Below are 24,589 nucleotides of genomic sequence, written 5' to 3' on the forward strand. Positions count from 1 at the left end.
AGTGGCATCTTTCTTTTTCCAAGAATTGTAAGCCTCAAGATCTCTCCTATGTTGGGCAGTGTTACCCTCCTCTGGGCAAACCATGACATAGTTAATGGCTTCAAGAGCATCTTTCTCTTCCAGCACATACCATATCTTACGGCTCCAAATATCATAATTTTCACCGTTCAGTTTGTCACCCTTGTTTAAGTCAGCAATGATAGTTTTTGATGCCATAGTCTGTTAAATGAAACAATAATGCAAGTGTATTTATTACTCATCATTCTCGCATGTGATATACACACTTAGGCAAATCAATTAAATAAAATATTAATTTTACACTTAGTATAGAATCGAAAGGTTACTACGTTTCCATTCATCATCTACAACTAAATGTTCAACTAATATTTTATAAAATCATTTCTCATAGTGTGTATCTTGTCAAGATTTTCAATATCATGTCATACTTGTTTTAATTGCCACACATTAAAAACAAACAAATAAAATGACATGTAATCTTGCAAACAAATATCGAAGTTTCATTAATTAAACAAATTACAAGTAGTTGTAGAGACGGTTCTCCCACTCAGCTTCAAATTTAAGAACATAAACCCAAAAAGGTTTACTTGGCCAAACCTCGTGATAAACTTCAGTTAAAATACTACCTAAAGGTTCTCCAAGTGAATCTACTAAGCTAAGGCTTCCCAATCAGATAGTTCAATTTCGTCAATAGCATCAATTAGTGCATCTCGGGTAAACTGATAATTTCCAATATGTTCAGCTAGTGAAGCCCTAAGCTCTCTAAATTTCTTTTCCCTTTCCCTTCGTATAGCCCTTGCATCCCTTAGCACATTTTGCATCGCCCTGGAAACATCATTCCTTATGACTTCACGTCCTCGGGAATATGCCATACGGCGGCGTATTCTTCTACGTTGTCCTCTTGCTCGATTTTCAACACCACTCCTTCTTGGAGCAAGTCGAGCTTGTCCCTGTTCAGCCATGTCTGAAATAGGACGGCTACAACCACTCAATGTGACAACATATGTCACAATAACTCGTAGAAGTATATTAATGTAAGGGATATGGCTAAACAATTTTTCTTTTTTATTAAGGAGACAAGGAGATCTAATAAGGCCATAATTCCTTGTAATCAAAATCACAGAGAAATTGATAGCTTCAGTTTATATTTCTGCAAATAGTGTTCTTTAAATTGAAAGCTAAAGCACAAAATGTATTACCAACTATGTCTCATTGGGTCTTAATTGACCAAAGAATTTCAAGAAAACTTTATTATAGAATATTCATCTCTGCCTTTAGCTTTGTTTAACAACATTTCTTTTTATTAAACACATGAAGCCATAATACTATGCAGTGGAGCAAATCCCCTAAGTTTATAGTGGGATGATATAAAAAATATTACTATATATCTGCAAACATTAGCAGACATGAAAGTTAAAAACCAAAACATGACTAAATTAACGATCTTATTCACGGAACCAATTCCTTTGACGCAAACTGTCAACGAAATTTTGCGGCACCGTAAAAAAAACTATAATTCTTATTTAATTTATTCCATGAATAAAGAAACATGAAACAACAGTGGCTCCGATACCAATGAAGGATTAATAATCGCGGGGCGAGAACAACTAGTTATGTACCTTATTGACGCAATGGAAACCGTTGAACTCACCACCAAAGGAATTGCCCCAAATCTAATTCTGAATCTCCAGGAAAAAGAGTTTTTGTTCACAAACTAAATGCCCAAGTTTACTGTGTTCTTCGTTTTCTTTTTCTTGCCCAGTGAGAATCTCTGAAGAGAAATATATATATAGAGAAAAGGGATAGGGAGAACTGCCCATAACTTCTGTTTTCACGTTTCCACTTTTAACGTGTGGCACTTCTCCTATTCTTACGGGAGTTAATTAACTCCCTCATAATATTAACTTCCATCAGCCCTATCTCTAATAATTGGGCCGGGTCTATCCACATGGGCGACCCGTAAATTAAACCCAATAGCCTACATTTTCTAAAGGATCAAAGCACTTAAAACCTTTATAATTAGAAGGATAACCAAGAAAAATACAATGTCTAGACATAGGACTTAACTTATGTGGTGCATATTCACGAAGATTAGGAAAACAAGAACAACCAAATACATGTAAATGATTATACATATATGGCCTACCAAAAAGAAGTTCATACGGAGTTTTAAAGTTAAGCTTAGAAAAGGCAAAATATTTAAGAGATGGACTGCGGTATTCAGTGCTTCAACCCAAAATTGAGATGGAAGAGAAGATTGAAAAAGTGAAGATCGAACCATATTTAAAATAGTGCGGTGCATTCGTTCCACTTTGCCATTTTGTTGGTGAGTATGTGGACACGATACGCAAAGACAAACACCATTTGAATTTAAAAATTCACGAAAGAAAGTAAGTTTAACATATTCTGCAGCTCCATCACATTGGAGTGATTTAATTTTAACAGAAAATTGAGTTAAAACATAAGAATAAAAGTTTTTGAATGTAAGAAATGCTTCTGATTTGCGTCGAAGTGGAAACACCCATGAAAATTTAGTAAAATCTTCATGAAATAAAATATAGTAACGAAGACCTGTAAAAGAGGCAATTAGGGAGGTCCAAATATCAGTATGAATCAATTCAAATGAAGAGGTAGAAGAAGATGTAGAATCCTTAAATGGTAATTTGGTGTGCTTGCCAAGTTGGCAAGCATTATAAAGAAAATCCAATCGCTTTACAAAAGAACATTGTAAATTATAGCTTCTAACTAAATTAGAAAGAACAGCTAAACTAGGATGGCCTAGACGACGATGCCACAGAGTTGGAGAAGCATATGAGACAGCAAAGGCTTGATGAGCAGCAATTCCAGGAGTTGATGGAGAGAATGAATAAAGAGGACCCAAACTATAGCACTGAGAAGAATTCTCTTCGTCTTGTAGTCCTTAATAGAAAATCCAAAGGCATCAAAGTCAATCGAACAATTATTATCAGAAGTGAATTTACGAACACTTAATAAATTGCAAGAAAGAGTAGAAGCAACTAAAATATTTTTGAGAGAAAATGTGGAAGAATGCGTAGAGATATTACCATTACCGGTATAAGAGATTGGGAGCTGATTATCATTACCCACCATAACACTATCATTACCATTTTAAGGTTGAATGGAAGAGAGATTTGAAGTAGTAGATGTCATGTGTGAAGAGGCTCCAGTGTCAACATACCATTGAGGATTACTTGGAGGAGTATAGGAATGCGCAGAGGATGGAGATTGAAGATCGGAAAAAAGTGCTTTGGAACCAAGAGATGGACAATCTCGTGCAGTATGCATGGGTTGAAAACATAACTGACATTAAAAGGAAGAAGGAAATGGATAAGTAGGATAAACGGAAGAAATAGTAGAGTGTGGCGCTGGACCTAAAATGGAAGGAGCCCTTTGGCGTGGAGCAAACTGGGGAGGAGCAGTGGAATAACTTCTTTGGTAGCCATTGTTGTTGCGTCCTCTACCACGCCCACCATAGGCATATCTACCACCATTAGAATTTCTTCCACGTCCACGTCCTTGAGAAGAGGAATTTTGTTTAGCTACTAAAGCAGTGGAAGAATCTGATGCGGTAGAAGAAAAGCCAGTCAATTGAGTTTCATGAAGGAACATAAGAGATCTAGTCTCAAGAAAAGTAGAAAGTGGAACCCTAGTAGAGATTGAAGTGCTAATAGAGAGATATTCAGAAGGTAGGCCAGAAAGAATTTGGAGAATAAGATCAGAATCAGAAATAGGATTACCAATTGATGTCAAGGCATCCGAAATGGATTTGAGGCGATGCACATAATCAGCAATAGAAAGGGAACCTTTCTTAAGGTTATGAAATTGAACTTTAAGTTGGAGCGTTCGGGAACTAACATGATCATGGAAAAGACGTTCAATTTGTAGCCACGCCTCGCGAGCAGTAAGACTTTGGTTAGGACGGATAATTGCCTGAAGTATTTCTTGTGAAATAGTGGCTTGTATCCATGATAAAACAATAGAGTCAAGTTAGACCCATTGTTGAAAAGCTGGATTAGTAACAGAAGTTCCATTGTCCATGGTAAGAGTTGACTCCGGACATGGATAACTTCCATCAATGAAGCCATAGACACCATGTCCTTTAAACACTAGAAGAAATAATTCTCTCCAAAGCATATAGTTTTTATAATCAAGAGTGGTAGGATTCAAATTTTTTGATATTGGAAACAGAGACAGCAGAATGCGTAACGGAAGGTGTAACTGGAAGATTAGCCATGGAAGAAGAGGAAGGAGAAGAGGTTTGAGAACTGGATGTAGATGAAACCATGATGATACGGAGAAGAAGACTTGGAGAATATCCTGGATATCTGATACCATGAAACAGTAATTATCTTGAATGATTTACATTGACAATTACAAATGGTATTTATAACATGTAAAAATAATATAAAGACTAAATTATCCTTCTAGCTATACAAAATATATCTATCAATATCCCGCCTGATCACCTCTCTCCAATACTTCTTAGGCCGCCCTCTACCTCTTCTCGTATCCACCAACGCCAACCACTCGCACCTCTTTACCGGGGCATCCAACCGCATCTTGGTATACATTTTTTCATTGGTAATAATGTACTTTACTTACCAATTTTTTTTTAGAAATATTTTCTTTAGCTATTGGGCTGGTCACGTGACTAGCACAAGCAGATGCTTCATTGGGCTGACCCGCACCATTTAGCATGCTTAAAAGCGGGTCATCACTAGGCCGTTAGAAAGGAGAAAGATGAAGGCTTTGAGTATAGCCGTAGCCGTTTCAACATTTAACGCCACTCGCCCTCCTCGTCTCTTCACTTTCCGAAACCCTCCTACTTCTTCTCCCCTTCGTTCGTCCCTCCGCCTTCTTCCAGCCTTCAAACTCAAGAGATTCTCCATCTTCTCCGCTCAAAAACCGCCGCCGGCGCTAGGGTTTTACGCCGGAGTTACAACAATGGTGGAGAAGCCAGCATCTCCGCCGTCGTCAGTCCAAGTGAAGGACCATATTGATTTGACGGAACATGAGGAGAAGATATTCAACTGTCTTCTTCAAGTTGTCGAGCAATTTAATCTCAAAACACAGCTTCGTGTTGCTGGTGGTTGGGTTCGCGATAAGGTTTTGGTTCTAATCCTAGTCATTCTTTGTTTGTCTCCTGTTATCAACTGTCCTAATTTAACAGTCAAAATTATGAAATTTTACAATCAAATTATGTTAGTGCACTTAGTCTCAAGGAGCTATTACTTAAACTGTTTGATACTCCCAGCAATTGAGTCTATCTCAATTTATATGACACTCCCCGTTTTGGACGTCCCCACATGTTTGATGCCATTCTTTTTTGATATACGTTTGACCTATTTTCATACAACTTAAGTTCATAGTTATTAAACTATTCAGGTTATAACATGTTTTTTCCTTCTATCAATCTAACTTTTCAACCGGTTGCATTTTGAAATTCGAGCTAAGAACACTAGCTAAACTGAGGAAGAAAGCTACTACTGCTAAGCTAAGCTAAGGAAACTAGGGATAATCTCATTGATAGCCTTCCAAACGTTAACAACCGATGAATATAAGAAAAAGCCTAGCTAACTTACAAGGGTCTAAAAGAAACTGTTGCAATACTAATTTAGATGATATAATTTCTTTTGATAACCAAGGCTCGAACAGATGGGAAAAAATCACCTAGTATTTTTCGAGGTCTTCAAGTCATCAATAGATTGAAAACAGAATCAGGTTTGATTCATTTTGGTTTTTAAATTGCCGAGAACAGATATAAGTACAAATGCAGTGTTAATTGCTCAATACAAGGAGAAGTAATCAACATTTGATGCACCTTTATTTTCAAGATCATCTTTCCTGACTTTATTTTAATGGTGGAGGGATAATGTTGTTTATCCAGATGTGACAGTGTATACTCTTAACCAAATGAGCTTTTTATCAATTGAATTTTTTTAGTTTCAATTTAAACTATGGAATGCTGTGTATGTGAGCAAAAAATAGCTGGTATCAGGCCAGAATGAAGGAGGAAGCTTGCGGTAGGTTAACCACCATGGAAATAATTCTTGTGCACAAAAACTTGATTTCTGGACTGACGGTGTTCATTTTTTAAGAGAATCCCTATAAAACGTTAATTGAAGAGTATAGAAATGGTAACTAAATAGGGTAGACTAAACCTAGATATTGATTTATGCATATTTATTGTACACTTTGATAATGGAGTGTTTAGTTTAACATTAATAGTGTTTTCCCCCAAACTATTGACCCAAAGAAGAAAAACACATATATTCTCATCATTTTCTGATGGAATGCAATCTAAATATTTTAATTTTTTTCCCACAGTCCGCACAGGGACATATTCTATAGATGTAGGTATGCATATGTCTCACACGCTACAGCTAAAGACATCATCTTTTATTCTCTACCCAACTATATAAGCCTTGTATCCTTTTCTAATATCTTGAAGATTGATATACTCCCTCCGTTTCAATTTATATGTCTTACTTTCCTTTTTAGTCTATTTAAAAAATAATGCTTCCTTTTATATTTAGCAACTCTTTAACTCCAACAATCCACATGACATATTTAAGACCACAAGATTGAAGGACTTTTGGTACGTTATACACATGTCATTGGGTGTGTACAATCATCTCTAGATTCTTTTTCTCTTCTTTCTTGTTATCCGCAACATTCGAAACTATGTCACCTTTGCTTATCAACCTAAACTACTTCATTTTTTTGCTTCAATTAACTGCTAGTATCTTTCTTTCTTGTGGAATTTTTTTGGAATTGTTTTCTAGTTTCTACATGTAGGGGTGAGTATAGTTTGGGCAAACCCGAAATCCAAACCGAAATTCGAATTTTTTGAATTTTTGGTTTGGATTTTTGGATCGGATTGGATTTAATTTTTAAATTTTTTTGATTTCTGATTTGATATTGGATTTGGTACATCGGATTTTTTGATATCCGAAAATTCAAATTTTTTATACTTTATATTTAGTCTATTATCCATATGTCAATAATAATAAGTTCAATACCCTACTCATTATATATTATCTCATATATTCAATAAAAATTACTAAGTAACTGTCAGAATACTTTCTAGTTGGACATGGTTTTACTATTGTTACTTCTTATCAGCCGTATTAATGCCTCTGTAGCATTTCCTTGGTAATAATTTCATTACTTGAATACTTTATTTGGATGATTGCAGTGAGAATGAGGAACTTTTCAGGCAATTTAACATGAGTACTTCATTTGGATATTCATTTTTGTAAAAAGAAGACATCAAACATCTCAACTTATAAGCTCAAAACCGAAAATCCAAAATATCCAAACCGAACTTAAAAAATCTGATCCGATCCGAGCTTATTTGGATTGGATTTGGATTGTCATTTCTTCAATCCGAAAATCGAAAATCCAAACCAAAATTTTCATATCCAATCCGAACTGCCCGAACACCCACCTCTATCTACATGTATTTTTGTGATTATTAATGTGGCCAAAGTATTTATTAGTTGCAAAATTAGGTTTTGCTGTTTAATCTAAGTTATTTTTCTTTCTGTACCTGTTTATTCTTTGGCTAATACGGAGTTCTATTACTGTAGCTGCTAGGTGATGAATGCTATGATATTGATATTGCTCTAGACAACATGTATGGACGAGAATTCTGTGAGAAAGTGAATGAGTACTTATCAGCATCAGGTGAGGAAACCCAAGGAGTTGGTGTAATCCAGTGGTATGTTCCCGCATTCTTTGGTCAGGAGATGTTTTTTCCCAATTTTTTTTTGGCAGTTTTCCCCCTATTACATTAGAGAAGGGGAAGAGGAGGGGAAGGGGGACAATGAGAATTGAATCCACATCTATTGTGTGGAAAGCTCCCACCGTGTACCATTAAAGTCTTGATTTTGGCAGATGTTCTTTATTTATTGTTAAAGGTAGTATATTGATATCAGCATCAATTAGGTGCTTTGAAGTAATTACAAGTGGTAGCTCCATTACGTGTTATGTCATGAGCTCAAAAGTCAACCATGGCCTCACTGTCATTTGCAATAGCCATGTTACAACAAAAAAGGAGTAAAGAAATATATCTGTATTTAATGCTAGTTACATGTTCCAATTTGCTTCCAAAAACTCTTGCAATCCTTTCCTTCCAAATAGTGCACCAGATCACTGAAGGGATGGTTTTGGCAGATGTTACGCAACCAAAATAAGCGTAAAGTTGGTTTATTATTTTAATAGAGGATGGATAAATCTGGTGAATAGTAATTGGCACGGATGACAAAACCATGAACAAGCATATTAGTTAAATTTTGTCTCACTAAAATGGGGAGTCAAGTTATGTTGTCTCTCATTTAATGTAGGTAACATTTTTAATGCTATGCTCTTTAAGATCTATGAGCCAGAAAAAATAGTTATTGGCACAGATGACTAGGGGCGGATTTACCTTAGCCCAAGCGGTGTCGGATAATTTTTACTAAATACACATATAAATAATATGCAAATGCTGTTATATAAAATAAAATGCAAATACTGAACAAATAGAACGTCTTAGTTCATTGGCTGAGCGCTTCTTCTCCCTAGTTTGGGTGGGGAGTTCGAGTCCCAATTTCGACATGTAATTTAATATTTTTTCGGATTTCAGTTATTTTTTAAAAAGTAATGCTCGGAAGGGATCGAACCCCTGACCTATAGTAAGAACGAAACCACTGAGCATGTACTGCTTTTTGTGCCTTCCATCGACGGAAGTTACCTAAAAGTAGGCTATTTTAAATATATTTCAAAAAATGTAAATTTGTTGAGGCGAGTTGTAGTAATATATTTGGATTATGTTTTACTAATATGATCTGGATTATTTTTAAATATACAATATAATTAAAATAATTTGTTCACATGTTTACTATTTCAATATCAACACCGCTTACGTAAAATCTTGCGTACGTCCCTGCAGATGACAGGATCATGAACTATCATACTCCCTTTGTTTCAATTTATGTAAAACTATTTCCTGTTTAGTCCGTGCTAAAAAGAATGACCTCTTTACATATTTGGAAGCAATTTACCTTTATGCAATGGTTTATAGCAACACAAAATATGTGTGCCTTATTTTACATCACAGTTCAAAAGTCTTCTCTTTTTTCTTAAACTCCGTGCTCAGTGAAATAGGTTTACATAAATTGAAACAGAGGGAGTATTGGTTAAATATTTGTTTCTTTGAAATAGGGAGTGAAGTTGTGTTGTCCCTCATTTAATGTAGGCCTACTTATTTAATATGCACTATACGATTTTTAAGTTTGGAAGAATAGTATTATAGTGAGGGTTCAAACACTATTAGAGATACAAAACACTAGGCGATTTCTTCCCATATTGCCTAACCCTTGGTGGACAGAGTTATTCAATACCTGCACTGATGGAGATGTAGGTATCCGGTGGACTAGTCTGAGGTACACACAAAGTGGCCCGAGCACCACTGATATTAAAAAATAGTGTTGTAGTGAGGACATGCATTCTTCTTACCATTCTCCCAATAAAAAAGTGTTGGACATGCATTGTGTTATTGAGAATGGTTGCCAAGTTCTGTCCGGGAGGAAAAAGTGGTTGAACTTGATAAGGTATCAATTAATTAAACCTTGACTTGAAAATAAGTTGATAGATATGACTCTAGTGCAGCTGGTTGCTTTTTGTAGTCCTCCTTTATGTTCAGTGAAAGAGTCTTGTAATAAAGATCCAGCTAAAATTATCTGGGAGGCCAAATGCAATCAAGCATCTTGGATAATGCCGAAAATTTTGAAAGCACACAAATATGTCACACAGGCTGGAATGAGTATGGATGAGATGATTAGCATGGATCAATTCTCAATCAACAACATCTACTGCAAGCTGAGGGGTAATGTGCCAAAGGTGGCTTGGAGAAGATTGACTTGCAACAATCAGAGTGCCCCTAAATGGAACTTCATACTTCTGTATGGCTCATGGTAGATTATATACAAGGGACAGACTAAAGAGATGGGGAGTGATACACGATGCAACATGTCCTATGTGTGGAGCGGCTGAGGAAAGTATATCCCATTTGTTCTATGTATGTATACTATCTACTGAAGTGTGGCAAAAACTGTTATAGTGGCAAGGTATATATAGGCAAAAACTGCTATATTACAGCATAATGGAAAGAGTGCATCTGCTGAAATTTACAGGATGGCTATTGCTGGCAGTGTATATCGACTATGGCATGAAAGGAATCTCAGAGTATTTCAGCACAGACAAAGATCGGCGGGGAGATAGTTAGATTTATTATACAAGAGATAATCTATAGAGGAAGCATGAAGCCGCGACTGATGAAGAAGCTGCACAGTCTAAATTTCTACCCATGAGACTACATAGAATAGTTAGTACAAAAATGTATGGATCTTGGGTAGCTAGTTGGCAAGTCACTGAAGGTTGGAACTATGTCTAGCCCAGTCGACAAGTGGTATTTTGTTTTTCTTTCCTTGAGCTGTGCTACTCCCTCAGGGTAGGGGTAAGGTGTGCGTACACATTACCCTTTCCAGACCCCATTAGTGAGATTTTACTGGATCGTTGTTGTTGTTGTTGTTGTTTCCTTGAGCTGTACATATGCTTTTGGTAAATAAAGTTTATAGTTACCAAAAAAAAAAAGATACAGCTAAAAATTATAGGGGTGTGCATTCGATTTATCGATTCGATTTTGACATCGATAATTACTTATCGATTATCGATTTGTACATATGCTTATCGTTATCGTTTCAATAAGGTTTCGGTTTTTTCGATTTCGATTTATCGATTTTGGGGGCTTATCGATTCGGTTATCGATTACACCAATAAGAAAATTTGCGGGATTCCACGGAAAGTATATCGCTATAAACGCGCCTAACTGATATGGACAAAAAGAAGCTAAAATAAGACGAACACCATTTATAATATAAAATTGTGTCAACAAGCACATGCAACAAAACTAAAGTAAGGGATCAAATGTATGCCACCAACACTCCAACGGTATAAAAAAAACAAAACACATCATCACGGCTTTCTGTTTTCCATTAATTTGAACTTCATTCCCTTGATCTTTAAATATGATCATTCCTTAAATGTGGTAGAGGAAATAATAGGGTAAGGGACTTAGGGTAAAGGAAAGGGTATAAATTAGGGAAAATAATATTGTATAGCCGCTTTCAAAATAGTAGCGGAATATATCACATTCTGTATGTTATATTAATCTACACAAATAGGTAATTACTCATTTAACAAGTGTCTACAGTCTAGGGGTGTGCATTCGATTTATCGATTCGATTTTGACCCTTATCGATAATTACTTATCGATTATCGATTTGTACATATGCTTATCGTTATCGTTTCAATAAGGTTTCGATTTTTTCGATTTCGATAACAAATAATCGATTCGATTTATCGATAAACCGATTCAAATGCACACCCCTAAAATATTATCTGGGTAATGGATTAAAGTAAAGCTCTTTTTGTAGGTCTGCGCCCTCTGAGTGAAGTTTGGGAGGGGTAATAATTTTTGTTTTTCCTACATATTTTTAAAAAAGAAGCAAGTTTTTAGTTTATATGCCAAAAAGGAAGATAATTCTAATCTTCTGTTCTATAAGTGTTCTAGGATCTTTTATCCTACTAAGAGTAATCTAAGATTTGTTCTTACTACTATTAACTTATCTTGACGTGGCACGTCACTTTCTCAATGTTGTTGGCTTGTAGAGCAATTTTTCACTAATTAAATACTATTTTATAATCTTTATAGCAATCCCGAACAGTCAAAGCACTTGGAAACAGCAAGGATGCGCCTTTATGACGTATGGATTGATTTTGTCAACTTAAGAGCAGAAGACTACAGTGAGAACAGTCGTATTCCAACAATGGTATGTAATTGTTGGATTGGTAATAAAATGTATATCTTCTCTTTGTTGTTTAAATTTGTTTTCTTTTTTGTTTTATTGTAAATGCGAGGGATGAAAGGCTTAGTAGATTCTACCAAACCTAGCTATGAAAGATAACAAAAGGGAGTAAGTGAAGAGTAAGTCAAGCGAAGGCCTTTGCATGAGTGTACTTCATTGCATCCGGTATCAAGGGCCTCAGTTAAGAGAGTACAAGGCTTAGTGTCATCCTTTAAATTAATAATGACCTAGTCTTTAAAGAAAATGAGGTTGCTAAGCGGGATCAATGGGATGGTCATTTAGTGAATGAGAATACTGAATCAACATGTTACCAGTTCCAGTCCGCTCCTTGCTCAAGATTAATGAAAGTTTCCGATATGATATGTTAGAATAGTTCAGTTTAATATCTGAACTTATTTATGTTTCTTTTATCTTATTCTTTTGGTATGACCTTTTTATGAACCTAATCAACCATCGTTGCAATAATAGGAAACCTTCATTATATTTAACCATTGATGTCTGTTGTGATTATCTCCTTTCAATTATTTAATGCTGAAGTCCTAATAGTTACGCAGTGTTATCAAAGGCGCACTTAAAGCGCGCTTAAGCCCTAAAGCGAGGCTCAAAATATGTTGAGCGCTTTGCCTCACTTAGCGGGCACTTTAGTGTTGTCATCAAAGCTCTATGGCATACTTTTCCTTGCCAATGAGTGTAATCCTGAAGAGGCAACACCAAACAATTGATATTTCACTTTATCGTAAATTTTCTTTAATTTTTGTCTGTATATTTGGTATTTATGCTTACAGATATTAGTCTTGGACTATACATACATATATGTAGTTTTTCTCCATTTGCGTCTTTCTTCATTGAAGCCCATGCTTTATTTGCGCTTTGCGCTTAAAGCCCCAATAGACCTTAGAGTTTTTTTGCGTTTTTCGCCTTTGATAACATTGCAGTTACGTCAAATAATTAAATGTCAAAATTTTAGCTGTCATGTGCGTATGTTCGGGGTGCCACGGATGCTAGTTTCCTTGTTAAAAGATTGTCTTTCTCATCTGCTGTTTCTTAGAAATTTGGCACTGCAAAAGAGGATGCAGATCGCAGGGATTTGACCATTAATAGGTACTTTCTTATATCTTTACTTTTCATTAACCTCTTTAAAATAGTTGCCACACCTTTACACTTGTCGGCAGCAACTTGGTTTAGTTGATCTATTTTCCCTTCAACCCAGCCCAAACAACCCAAAAGAGTAAATGAGGAAAAAGAAAAGCATCTTGGGCATGTCAATGTAAGAGCACAAACTCCAGGGAAAGCTTCTCAGTTTCTTTTTCATCTTCTTCTAAGTTTGTATATTTATTTGGTTTCTTTGCATCTTTTTGATTTGTTTATTTTCTCTTGGGACAGGAGGATGTTTTCATATCATTTCATTTTGTTTTGGAGAATCTTGCCTTTGTATGCATTAATGTATTTGTCCAACTATGTTTTAAGTTAGCTTTTTGTTTCCACATGATAAAAACGAGTTGCCTTGTTTAATCAGCTAATTATTTGCTAAAAATTATGTTTTTTTTGAGAAGGTAACAAGTTTTATAAATTAAGTAGACTAAACCCTTAGTATAAAGATTATGCCAAGGGTAAAAGACTACAAGACCCCCCAAAAAGAGCAAAACGAAAACCCAGACATGTGGTAGTTACAAGGACCCAATAATACAACCACTATAGACTCTACATCCTCTACAAATCTTCTTTACACCAAAAGTTAAACAAAAATATACAATTCGTCTTGATCTTCTGTTCATTGTTAGCTCTATCTTCAAAGCACCTTGAATTTCTCTCCAACTATATTGACCACCAAATACATGCTGCTGGGATCAACCTCCACCATTGCTTCTGCCTCAGTAGAATACTTGGGTCATTCCAGCAAGCTAACATTTCTGCAGTTGTCCTAGGTTTTGCCCCCATTTCACACCTTTCATACTGATGAATAGTTACCACAGCCTGCTTGTTACTTTGCAATGTAAAAAGAGGTGACTGTGTCAATCTTTTTTCCACACAAGAAACAATTGGAAAACATAGGCATTCCTCTGCTCATTAAACAGTCATGAGTTAGGACAACCTCTTTGACGACAAGCCAACAAAAGCAAGCCACTTTTAAAGGGATTGTCACCTTCCAGATGTGCTTCCAGTGCCATGTCCCATTGTTCATGTGACCAGAGCTATTGAAGATTCCATATGCCGACTTTACTGTATATACTCCTCCGCTGTTTCTTTTCCATATAAGTCTGCCCTCTTCTTCTGTGATGCCCTTAAAACCATCCAACAATTTGTAGAATTCAATCACTCTGGTAACCTCTCAGTCATTGAGGAACCTTCTGAAAGTAACATTCCACCCCTGCATACTCCACACCTCAGCCACGGTAGCTTGGGGTTGCTGCACTAAAGTGAACAACAATAACAACAACAACATACCCATTATAATCCCACAAGTGGGGTCTGGGGAAATCTGGAAAACCCTCTTTAAGAGGTCCATTTCCAATCCAATCATCATTCCAGAAAGAAGTTTTATTGCCATTGCCGGCTTTGATACTGACATTGCTGATAAATCCTGGCCATAAATTTCTAATTGACTTCCATGCACTTACACCATAGGATCCAGAAGCTCCTGCTGTACACCACCTCCCATCTGCCCCATATTTTTCACTGATAACCTTCCTCCATAAAGCTTGATCCTCTAGAGAAAATCTCCATAGCCACTTCATAAGTAAACTCTTGTTATGTTGTCTCAAATTTCTGATTCTCGAAAATTATTTTTTTGCAGCTTGTTTTACAACATAAACACCAAGTCAGTCGAAGATTTTACAGAAAGAGGTATGCACGAGCTCTATTTCTCTTGACCAGATTCAGTTACATGTAGCTTTAAAGATAGGTCATTACATGTGTCTAACTAATTAATTAATTTCGTGTTTTTCAGGCATTGCTGATCTGAAGTCTGGAAAAATTGTCACCCCACTACCTCCAAAGCAGACCTTTTTGGATGATCCCCTAAGAGTCCTTCGAGCTGTTCGTTTTGGTAATGCATTAGATGTCGACTATTACTGTTGACATTATGATATTGGATGATTGGCAGCATGTGAATGTTTCTTCGAAGTCTTAAGCAAACTGAATATTTTTCAAATCTAAAGTAGGATTAGTTTTTTTCTAGGCAATTATATCCGTACCCTACAAGATTACTTATATAGAAGTAAAGCATAAGATATATAATTTCTCGGAGTGAGAAAATTGCATTGTGTTGAGGCAGGCTAGGACTATAGGGCAGGGGTATATTTACAATATGTTATACAAGTGTACAATAAGCAGAGAGCCTACACCAATATACCTTTTTCCGATAGAGAAATAAATTTTATTAAAAGAAGGGCAAAGACATGGCCATATACAAGAAGTATACCACAAGATAGAAAAACCTTAAAAAATATGATTGTCTATGAAAGACACCAAATTATCTATATATATAGGAACTGCGCGGCTTCAGGGATTAGATGCTATTCTTTAAGTATGAAAAATCTTTCTCTACTCCATCAAAGGCTCTCTTATTCCTCTCTCCATAAAGTCCACATAAGTGCTAGAGGAGCAATATCCCATGCCATGCGTCTTCGCTTCTGTCTTCTAAACGTTTAGCTAAACATTATTTCGTTATGTGTCTGACGTCACCTACTCAAGTCCAAACCATCCGATAGTGTAAAAGGAGGTGATTTAAATCTTCTCCTAAGCCTTTACACATGAAGTACCAACTGACACAAGCAATCTTCCCCTTCCTCAAGTTTTCTACAGTGAAGACCCCTTCTGCGCAGCTAGCAACAACAACAACAACAACCCAGTATAATCCCACCGGTGGGGTCTGGGGAGGGTAGTGTGTACGCAGACCTTACCCCTATCCTGGGATAGAGAGGCTGTTTCCGATAGGCCCCCGGCATCCCTCCCTCCAAAAACTCCCTCACCTTGCTCTTGGGGTGACTCGAACTCACAACCTCTTGGTTGACAGAGGAGGTTGCTCACACTCGAGTTCTTATTGAGATGTGGGGAAAAGCTGGCTCCTCCCTAATTAGGAGCTTCTCATGGTATGACTTGGCAGAAAAGTCGCTTGTTTCCCCTAACCTCCATCTTCATACATCTTGGCTATCATGTAAAATTCATTTTTTGTGGAGCAACTCAATCAAATTTGAAACTCTTCAACCTACGTGTCTTTCAAGTTCCTCAAATAACAAAGCACCTTTCCCCCTTGTAGACTTCACAACCGTTGGACTGGTATCTCATTTTGGCATGAAATTCTATATGTTTTTGGAAATGTGATTCTCAAAATGTTCCCTTACCTCCTATGTCCCCAAAAACTCACCCTGTTCCCATCACCTACCTCAATAAAGTATTCCCATTAAACTTTTAGTCTCTTACCATCCCTTTACCTTTTAAAAAAAGAACTCTTACCACTCTTTTATGAAATTCCTCCATAGTCGTACCCATATGTGGAAGTGAGATATTTTTAGTCCTCGATCCCCTTCCAGAACCTTATACTTCCCATCTGGCACAAATCTCCATAACCGTTTTCTCAGTAATGCCTTATTAAAAGCTCTTACATCTTTAATTTCAATTTTACCCCAACACTTTGGTGTGGTGAGCGTCCCCCATTTACTAAGTGAAACTTCCTCTCTCCACTTGATACATCCTATAGAAAATCCCTTAACGCTGGTTGGAGCGCTTAACAAGGACATGAGATAAGTGGGAATGCTTAATAGGATATTCTTAATTCACACTTCCTTTCCCCCTTTAGATAAATACCTCCAACTTGTGAACCTCTTTTCTATCCTCCCTATCATCGGGTTCCAAATTGCTGGGTTCTTATTAGGTGCTCCTATTGTTAAACCCATATAAGTGGTAGGAAGAGACCCAACCTTTCAATTCAACACTTGTGCTAGGACCTCAATATTCTTCACCTCACCAACTGGATGACCTGACACCACTTGGAACAAATGTTAACATTTGTCTCAAGTAAGACACAAGCTTTGTCAGCATCATAAAACAACAAAAGTGTCATTTGCCTGCCTGCTTTGTCTTTGACGTAGTCGATGCCCAAAGTTAAGACTGCCTTGCCATCACTCAAGGCACCTTGACAAGCTGACTTGCCTAAGTCTCATGCACTCACTTAGACACACTACCAGCTCGATACATTGCTTCCCGCATCCTCACAAACCCATGTCAAGGGGCAATATACCAACCCATGACATTGGTTCTATTCGGCATTTGTCATGTACCAACTATAGGGCCTAATAGACCACCCCCGCCAGTTGGTTCTCGCCGAGGCTGTCTTCAAGTAGTCCTCCACTTGTTTTTCATACTGCCACAAAGAAGAACCTTTCTACCATGTTGATCTGTCTCGGGGCTTCCCTTTCCATTGAATCAAGAAGCGTGTCCGCCTGTTTACTAATGTACCCCAAGAACCTGGTGATCAAAGATCTTCTTAATCTCGTCCTCAAACTGTGTGCACACCACACGAGGAGCTCTCTTAATTTTATGTTGACCCGGATCTTTGGCATCATTAATGTAAGGCTTCAAGAAGCTCATATGGAAAGTCAAATGGATTTTCATTATTTCCGGCAATTGTAGTTGGTAGGCGACCTCATCAACCTTCTCAACAACTTCGAAGGGACCATCATATTTTGAAACTAGTGTCCTATGTCTTACCCTGCTGTCAATTTTCTTCCATATCTGCGGAATAAGTTTCAACAGCACCGTGTCGCCCACTTTGAATTCCAATTGGCGTTCGTTTTGATCAACATACTTCATCCTCTTTTAGGCCTTCTTCAAGCTATCTTTTGCCTCTTGAATCATTGCTTGCCTGTCCATGGCATAATGGCATGCAGATGGGCATTTGCTCATTGTCTTCTATTATGCAATTTTAAGTGGTTGCGAAGGTTGTTCGCCTAAATTAGCTCGAATGGACTCATCTTCGTAGCCGAGGACTTGCACAAGTTGTAGGAAAAAAAATCTGCCCAATTGCGCTGATTTGCCTCACAAAATGCCTCAAATATTCTTAAAGCAGATGCTTGAAATAGATCTTACAGCACATCTACTTAATATTATATAATTTAACCCCCCAACCCCCGGGTGGGTGGGTGTTAAAACCTCTTTGAACCATGCCAGAACTTTGCTATCAAAACTGAAATCATGATCATATGTTAGAGCCATGTTGACATGGATAAGTTTGGTCAACGAAATGGAGGATTCCAATTCTTAGTGATTTTGGGGGGGGGGGGGGGGAGTTTCTCCGCTCTATTTGCTGCATATTCTACGGGTCTGCATGTCTTTTTAGCATGCGTAAGTCATATGTAATGTGAAATTCTTCCTCTTTCTTCCAGTATCTCCTTTTATCACTTTAGGTTTCAATAAAGCTGGTTGGACATCTATTTTCGCAATCCTCTCTCAAAGAGGCATTTTTCCTTGTTGATTGAACTTTGTTGTGCTGTTCGTCGGACGTCATCATGTCTCGATATGATTTGGTGATTTTAGGTGCAAGGTTTGGGTTTATGTTAGATGAAGAACTAAAGAAGGCAGCTGCCGATGAGGATGTGAGGGCTGCTATTGCTGATAAAATTAGCAGAGAACGGATAGGACATGAAGTATGTGTATCTTATTTCTGAGTGAAGGTTTACATGATTGGAATTAATTTTGACCCCTAGATGGTCCTCTATTAGAAGGAATTCTTTAATGCACATTGCAAAAGGTTGCTGTCGTTTTCTAATTTTCATTTCACTTTGTTTTATTTTGCAGATTGATCTTATGATATCTGGCAAACAACCAGTCAAAGCAATGACTTATATTGCTGACTTGAAATTATTTTGGGCTGTATTTAGTATTCCTACTGATTTTGAACCTTCAATTCGGGAGGAATATGATAGGTAGTGTTTACTGTCTTCCAATTCTTCTTTATTTTCGAGAATCCATAGGCTTTGTGCTTGTTAGATGCTCCTTATAGAAAAAATGTGTTTGGTAGATGCTATTGTATTCCAAAATTCTTGTGGACAAAACGCAGCTAGTGAAGAACATTGCTGTATACTTCATCCAGACCTATTTAAAGCATACTTACATAGGATAATGATTACCCAACAAGCTCAGAAAGTGATGTCAACAGCCTAATTCGTTCACTGCTCCCTATACTGGACGTATTGTCTAGGGAGAAGGTTGGTAACAGATGAAAGGGGATGATCTTGTTTGCTTTAGCGACGGAAATATAGAACTCGACTGTCTGGTACTAGGGATAGGGTAAATGAACATTCCCTAAACTGGGTGTTATTGTCTAGGGAGAAGGGTGATATTAGAAGTAAGACATGATCTTGTTTGCTTTTGGTGATGGAAATATGAATTTCGATTGCTTGGAACTAGATGTTTTGGGGAGAACCAACAGAATGATGTTCTGAACATTCCCCTACGTGATGGTTTCTCTGGTCTAAATCCAGTAGATGGTGAGCTAGATCATTTCCAATTTGCTTTTAGCAGTGTCATCTCTGTGGCATTTTCATTTTTGTTTTGTTGGAGACAACTTATTATTCATGTTCATGTAGAAGAACTGAATGACCGTTCTTGAACCAAGCCAGCTGTCACTTTGGTTGGATCTCTGGTTTTTCAGTGAAATCCATCTATTTGTTGTTTCATCTTCCAAACCTATATTGAAGTACCTTAGAAGTAAACAGCTTGATGATAAAGGTGGTCATGCTCAGAATTTAGGTAGGGGGATACTGTAAATGAATTCCATTGGCATATGATTAGCTCTTTTGGAGAATTAAATGAGTGTCATTGTCATCTTGTGGTCTTTTTTGTTATAAAACTTTGCTGATTTTACACTTGCTAACGAGTCAATCCTGTATATTATTGTTCTTTGGAATTAAAGTGTAGTCGACATTGTTGTCAGCCATATTCTTTTTCTAGATGTTTTTATCACCTTTTCAGTTCATTTTTCGTATGAACAGCCCGCTGCCCTTGTTGTCCATGACCTCTGATAGGATATTTTTCATTTCCTTGAGGATCTTTCTGTTTCCCGCTTATCTCTCCTCCATTAAAGATTTGAGTCAGACAGTATGCTGTTCCTGCATCTTTTTGTCTGTTGAATTTATTATCTTTATGCACTCTAACTTACTGTAGTTCTCCTCTTTTCTCCCTACTTGTTGCTCCTAGCAAGAAGCTGGCGGATCCCTTGACAATAGTTCCTAGTTAAACAGGCTATTCATCTTCTGTTACAACTGATACTGGTAACATCTTACTTTTTCTAAACAGACCTCGATCTTAGTCAGATTCCTTCATTTCCCCTGATAATAGCCTGAGTGCTATTTTCAACCGGTCATACATTTAGTGAATGCAAGAACTCCGATTCCGAAAATTTATCGAGGCATCGTGGTCAGAGAGGCTTTACCAAAATCCTAGAACTGAAGTTTTCTTCTCTTAATGGCTTCTTTTCTTATTTCTTTCCACTTTCTGCAATTTATGCATGTATGTCCCTGATGTGGTGTTCCTCCTATTCTCTTGCGCACATTATCAAGGGCTATGTTTTTTTCATGTTTTATTGGGCTCCCTGACACCCTCCGCAAAAGACCAACGAAAGAGAAAGGCCCAAGTGAAAACTAGCTTGCATATACCTTAGAGTTGGGTTGTTTAGGGGTTTCATTAGGTATATTTAGGTTCATTTTATTGTTTACTGGTTTTTGATAACGTAATTTTTCTAATTATTTGCTCTTTAAGGGTTTTTATCCCTAACATGTTAATCATTTATGACTTACAGGCTGTGTGTTGCTTGCTTGGATTTAGCTTGGGGGCTTTTAAACTTAATTGGATGGTCCTCATTTTCTGTGAGTGTTGTTTCATCATCATGATTTACCTGATCTTGTTCTCTGTATTTGAGATTTCAACAGAGGGATGGATATGAAAATCCTTTTGAGTTTATCCTATTCAAGGTTCTAATGCATAAAACAGGTGCTCAATGTTTTATACAGACTAGATGGAGTATAGGGGTCTTTCTTCAACTTCTCATCTCATGTTTTTGACAGTTATCGGTTCTTCTCATTTCTGATTTTACTATGATGATTGGCGATCACATATTATTGATAACAATCCTCATTGTGGTGTGATGATCCAAATTATCCAAAAAAAGAAGACTTGCCATAAACTTGCTGTGTTAGATGTCAAATGCTTCTGTGTATACGCTAATTTAAAACTAACTCTTTCATATCCATTTTTATCTTAGGATGATCAAAGGAGACTTTGCCTGTATGCTGCTTTATTTCTGCCATTCAGAGAGACCATTTATAGAGATAACAAAGCCAAAAAGGTAGAGCTCTGGACCATCAAAGAGTCCATGCAATCTGTTGTGTTTGTATTGGTCAATTCCATTCTACATCTCTTATGTGGATTGAACAGTTTTGCTTATGATTCCATGGATGTGTTTTGCTTATGATTGGAGTTGGTCGACATTTGGTTTCGAAGCAGAGAAAAGAACTCCCTAAAGATGCTTTTTTTTATGTAGTTCCTATGAAGTTTATATTATCTGCACATGAGCTCCGTGAGGATTTGGGTTTATTGTGTATAAATACTTACTTTGGCTGACACTTACCAGATTCCAGTTGTCAACTATATTTTTCGCAATTCTCTCAAGTTGAAGGCCAGTGATGCGGAAACAGTGAGTGATTCTTTATGTGACTACTATATGTTTCATGCATTTGTTATTGAGCCTTGAATCTTAAGCCTATTTTTCCTTATCACTATTTGCCACAAGAAATTTGATGTTTAATATGCATTTGCAGGTCATAAGCTTGCATACTGCGACCAAGAAGTTTGTCACCTTAATTCCATCACTTGTTTCTAAAGAAGATATCAAAGTTCTAGAAGTTGATTGGAAAAAAGATACCATTGAGGTTCCAATTGCTTCAAAACTTAGAATATTGGCTGGTAACAATATCTTTCTTCTGCAAGACAAGTTCTCTACTTCTTAGTGTCATCTTGCAAATTGATGGTTAACTTTTGTTCACAAACAGGACTGCTACTTCGAGAAATTAAAGAATTTTGGCGCGTTGCTCTTCTTCTATCTATGCAATTACATCCCGTTGACATTGTGTCCTCTACAAGCTTCTCAAATGAGAACTTTGAACTGGACAAGAGAAGTGGATTATTCAAGTCAGTAGAGAATGCAGTGGGAGCGCTAGGTATCATCATTTGTCCTCTGTGCTTTTATTTTGTGTTCCCCTTGCAATGTGAAACGGGACCAATCAATCATGTCACATAGATATTGAGCTTTAATTTAAGATATCTGAGGTTACAGTAGCCAAGGATGTCCTGCAAAATGATTGTCTCTTTTATATTTTAATTTATCACTATAATTGCTCCTGCCACTTTGCTCTGTTTAGCCCTGGAACCCGGCTGCTGCACAGCCACTAAAAATAAAAAATAACCCAAGTACCCAACCCTGCCAGTTGCAAATTCTTTTGTATTCAGATCCCATATATAATTGTAACCTATGATCTTACCTTAAATTCCAGGTCTGGAGAAGGTTTGGGAAATGAAACCTTTGGTTAATGGAAAGGAAATTATGAACATTTTGCAGATTAAAAGTGGCGGGCCAGTTGTTAGAGAATGGGTATGCCAATAATACTCTCTTCTTGGGCAGCAGTATATCAGTTTGAGTATTTACTCATCGTTTAATTTTCCTCTGCAGCAACAAAAATTGCTGGAGTGGCAGCTCGCACATCCTTCTGGTACTGCTGAAGAATGCCTTGATTGGATGAAGCAAACACAGTCAAAACGTGCAAGAACTGAGTAGTTCTATTTTCGCAGTGTGCATCCAGTAGTTGATAGCAGTTCAGAATCAAGATTTTCCTCACTCACCACATTATTGTCCAATGTTTCATTATTGACTTGCACCAGTTTACCCCTTTATATATCCTAGAATAGCTGAAGAGGATAAGGGAGAGGAAAAGTAGTTAGCACTTACCAGGCAGTGCCTGTACATTTGTATAGCTTCTAGTGATTGTATAGTGATGCTATGAGACTTGTCAGATAGGAGTCCTTTAAATAGTGCAGAACTGATTTGAAGTTGGTCATGTCTGAAAAGTTATTTATATTTATCAGGTGGAAGAAGAAACAAGATTTTACCAGGAGGAAGAGGTTGAGTTTCGCAGCATGACTAGGCTGTCATCTAGTGGTATTATCAAGATTTTCCTATTTTTATTACTTGTACTCCTTATTAATATATGATAGAACTTTTGAAGGTAGATATGGGCAAGGATGGGGGTGTGTTCCCTCCGCCTAGAGCGATGACTGTAAAATAGCTACAGTAGTGCAGTTTGGATCTTCTTCAAGCATATCAGAGCTAAAGCTTGCTGGAACTTTTGAAGGTAGATAGGGGCAAGGATGGGGGTGTGTTCCCTCCGCCTAGAGCGATGACTGTAAAATAGCTACAGTAGTGCAGTTTGGATCTTCTTCAAGCATATCAGAGCTAAAGCTTGCTGGAACTTTTGAAGGTAGATAGGGGCAAGGATGGGGCTGTGTTCCCTCCGCCTAGAGCGATGACTGTAAAATAGCTACAGTATTGCAGTTTGGATCTTCTTCAAGCATATCAGAGCAACTTACAGACTTTAGTGAACAACTAGTTTTACTAGGAGTCATAGCAGTGGTGATTTGTCGCCTCCGCTAAAGTGAAGCTTTACCAAACTGGCTTTTTTGTGACATGAAGTTATGTTTTTTTTGTAACCTGAAGTTGATTTTCCTTGGAAGCCTAAATTTTGCTGTATTATGGTGGCTTAGTTTTTTAGTCAATTCATTCATGATGTTTCCATCCTTAGCAATATCCACTTGCGCTACGTAGCTCAAGGCTTAATGGGAGTTACCTATCAATTGGCTTATAAGTTATTTTCAAAATATAGCCAAAAACGCATAGTCCTTATGCAGGCTCAATATTTGACAGGCGATAAGTGGCGAGCGAACCTAACACCATGGGGGTCGTTTGGTTGGTGTAGCGAGGAGGTTTAATCTCCGCATGAGTTCTGGCATTATTATTATGTAGTATTGGTTGCTACCAACTTGTTTCTAAACCAAATGACCCGTAAGGTTATGCACCATTTCTCATATGAAGATGTTAGGCAATCTTTTAAGCAGTTTTGCCATGTCAATAATCGCTTACGGAAAATTCTGCGTATATCACGTTTCTGACACAATATTGAATACCATGGGAAGAATAATTAGACTTGTATAACCCTATGTAAACAGGTGATAAGAAGATTGGTTTTCTCTTAAGACGCATATATAGGGTCCTCATCTCTCTGACTCCACGCTGCGAAAATGAGGACTGCTGCATTAGGTTCATCTCCACTCTACTCCCGACTAAGCTGCCTCATACTCGTGGAGAGGGCCATATCGACCCGATTGGCTCTCGTTCTGGTTTGGCGGAAAGGTGAAAAGCACTAAATCTTTGGTTGGTGTATCAGGGAGAGGCGAATACCAACCCCAGCTTGGATACGATTTCTCGATCAGAGATCCATTAATCACATTCGTTACCTACTCATGGCCTTTTGCCAGCGCCCTTCATTCTCACTGCACTCGTGGAGAGCTCTAGAACAGTAAATGTATGCACT

General features: G+C 37.4%; 2 protein-coding genes across 10 annotated transcripts; one reads left to right on the forward strand and one right to left on the reverse strand.

Moving 5' to 3' along the window:
* Positions 1-3,345: 3,345 nt before the first annotated feature.
* LOC109209806 lies at positions 3,346-4,598 on the reverse strand. Its single transcript, XM_019373143.1, has 3 exons — positions 4,573-4,598; positions 4,226-4,364; positions 3,346-3,969 (listed from the first exon to the last, which is right to left on the reverse strand). Exons 1-3 carry the CDS (start codon positions 4,596-4,598, stop codon positions 3,346-3,348), a joined length of 789 nt encoding a protein of 262 aa, XP_019228688.1.
* Positions 4,599-4,777: 179 nt separating this feature from the next.
* On the forward strand, positions 4,778-23,796 carry LOC109209803 (putative CCA tRNA nucleotidyltransferase 2). 9 transcript variants are annotated; one of them, XR_002065430.1, is made up of 17 exons: positions 4,778-5,145; positions 7,632-7,762; positions 11,798-11,915; positions 13,000-13,052; positions 14,746-14,795; positions 14,899-14,997; positions 18,486-18,595; positions 18,747-18,874; positions 20,749-20,815; positions 21,211-21,294; positions 21,580-21,642; positions 21,767-21,911; positions 21,998-22,165; positions 22,499-22,596; positions 22,675-22,816; positions 23,088-23,160; positions 23,228-23,796. XR_002065430.1 is itself a non-coding variant. In XM_019373140.1 (16 exons), exons 1-15 carry the CDS (start codon positions 4,780-4,782, stop codon positions 22,777-22,779), a joined length of 1,785 nt encoding a protein of 594 aa, XP_019228685.1. In that variant the 5' UTR covers positions 4,778-4,779; the 3' UTR covers positions 22,780-22,816; positions 23,088-23,796. The 9 variants fall into 9 exon arrangements, 2 of the variants coding, with proteins under 2 accessions (XP_019228685.1, XP_019228684.1); XR_002065431.1 differs by having other exon boundaries at positions 23,088-23,123; XR_002065432.1 differs by having other exon boundaries at positions 23,088-23,123; positions 23,232-23,796.
* Positions 23,797-24,589: the final 793 nt, after the last annotated feature.

This window comes from Nicotiana attenuata, unplaced genomic scaffold (genome assembly GCF_001879085.1).
Source record: "Nicotiana attenuata strain UT unplaced genomic scaffold, NIATTr2, whole genome shotgun sequence".
NCBI lineage: Eukaryota > Viridiplantae > Streptophyta > Magnoliopsida > Solanales > Solanaceae > Nicotiana > Nicotiana attenuata.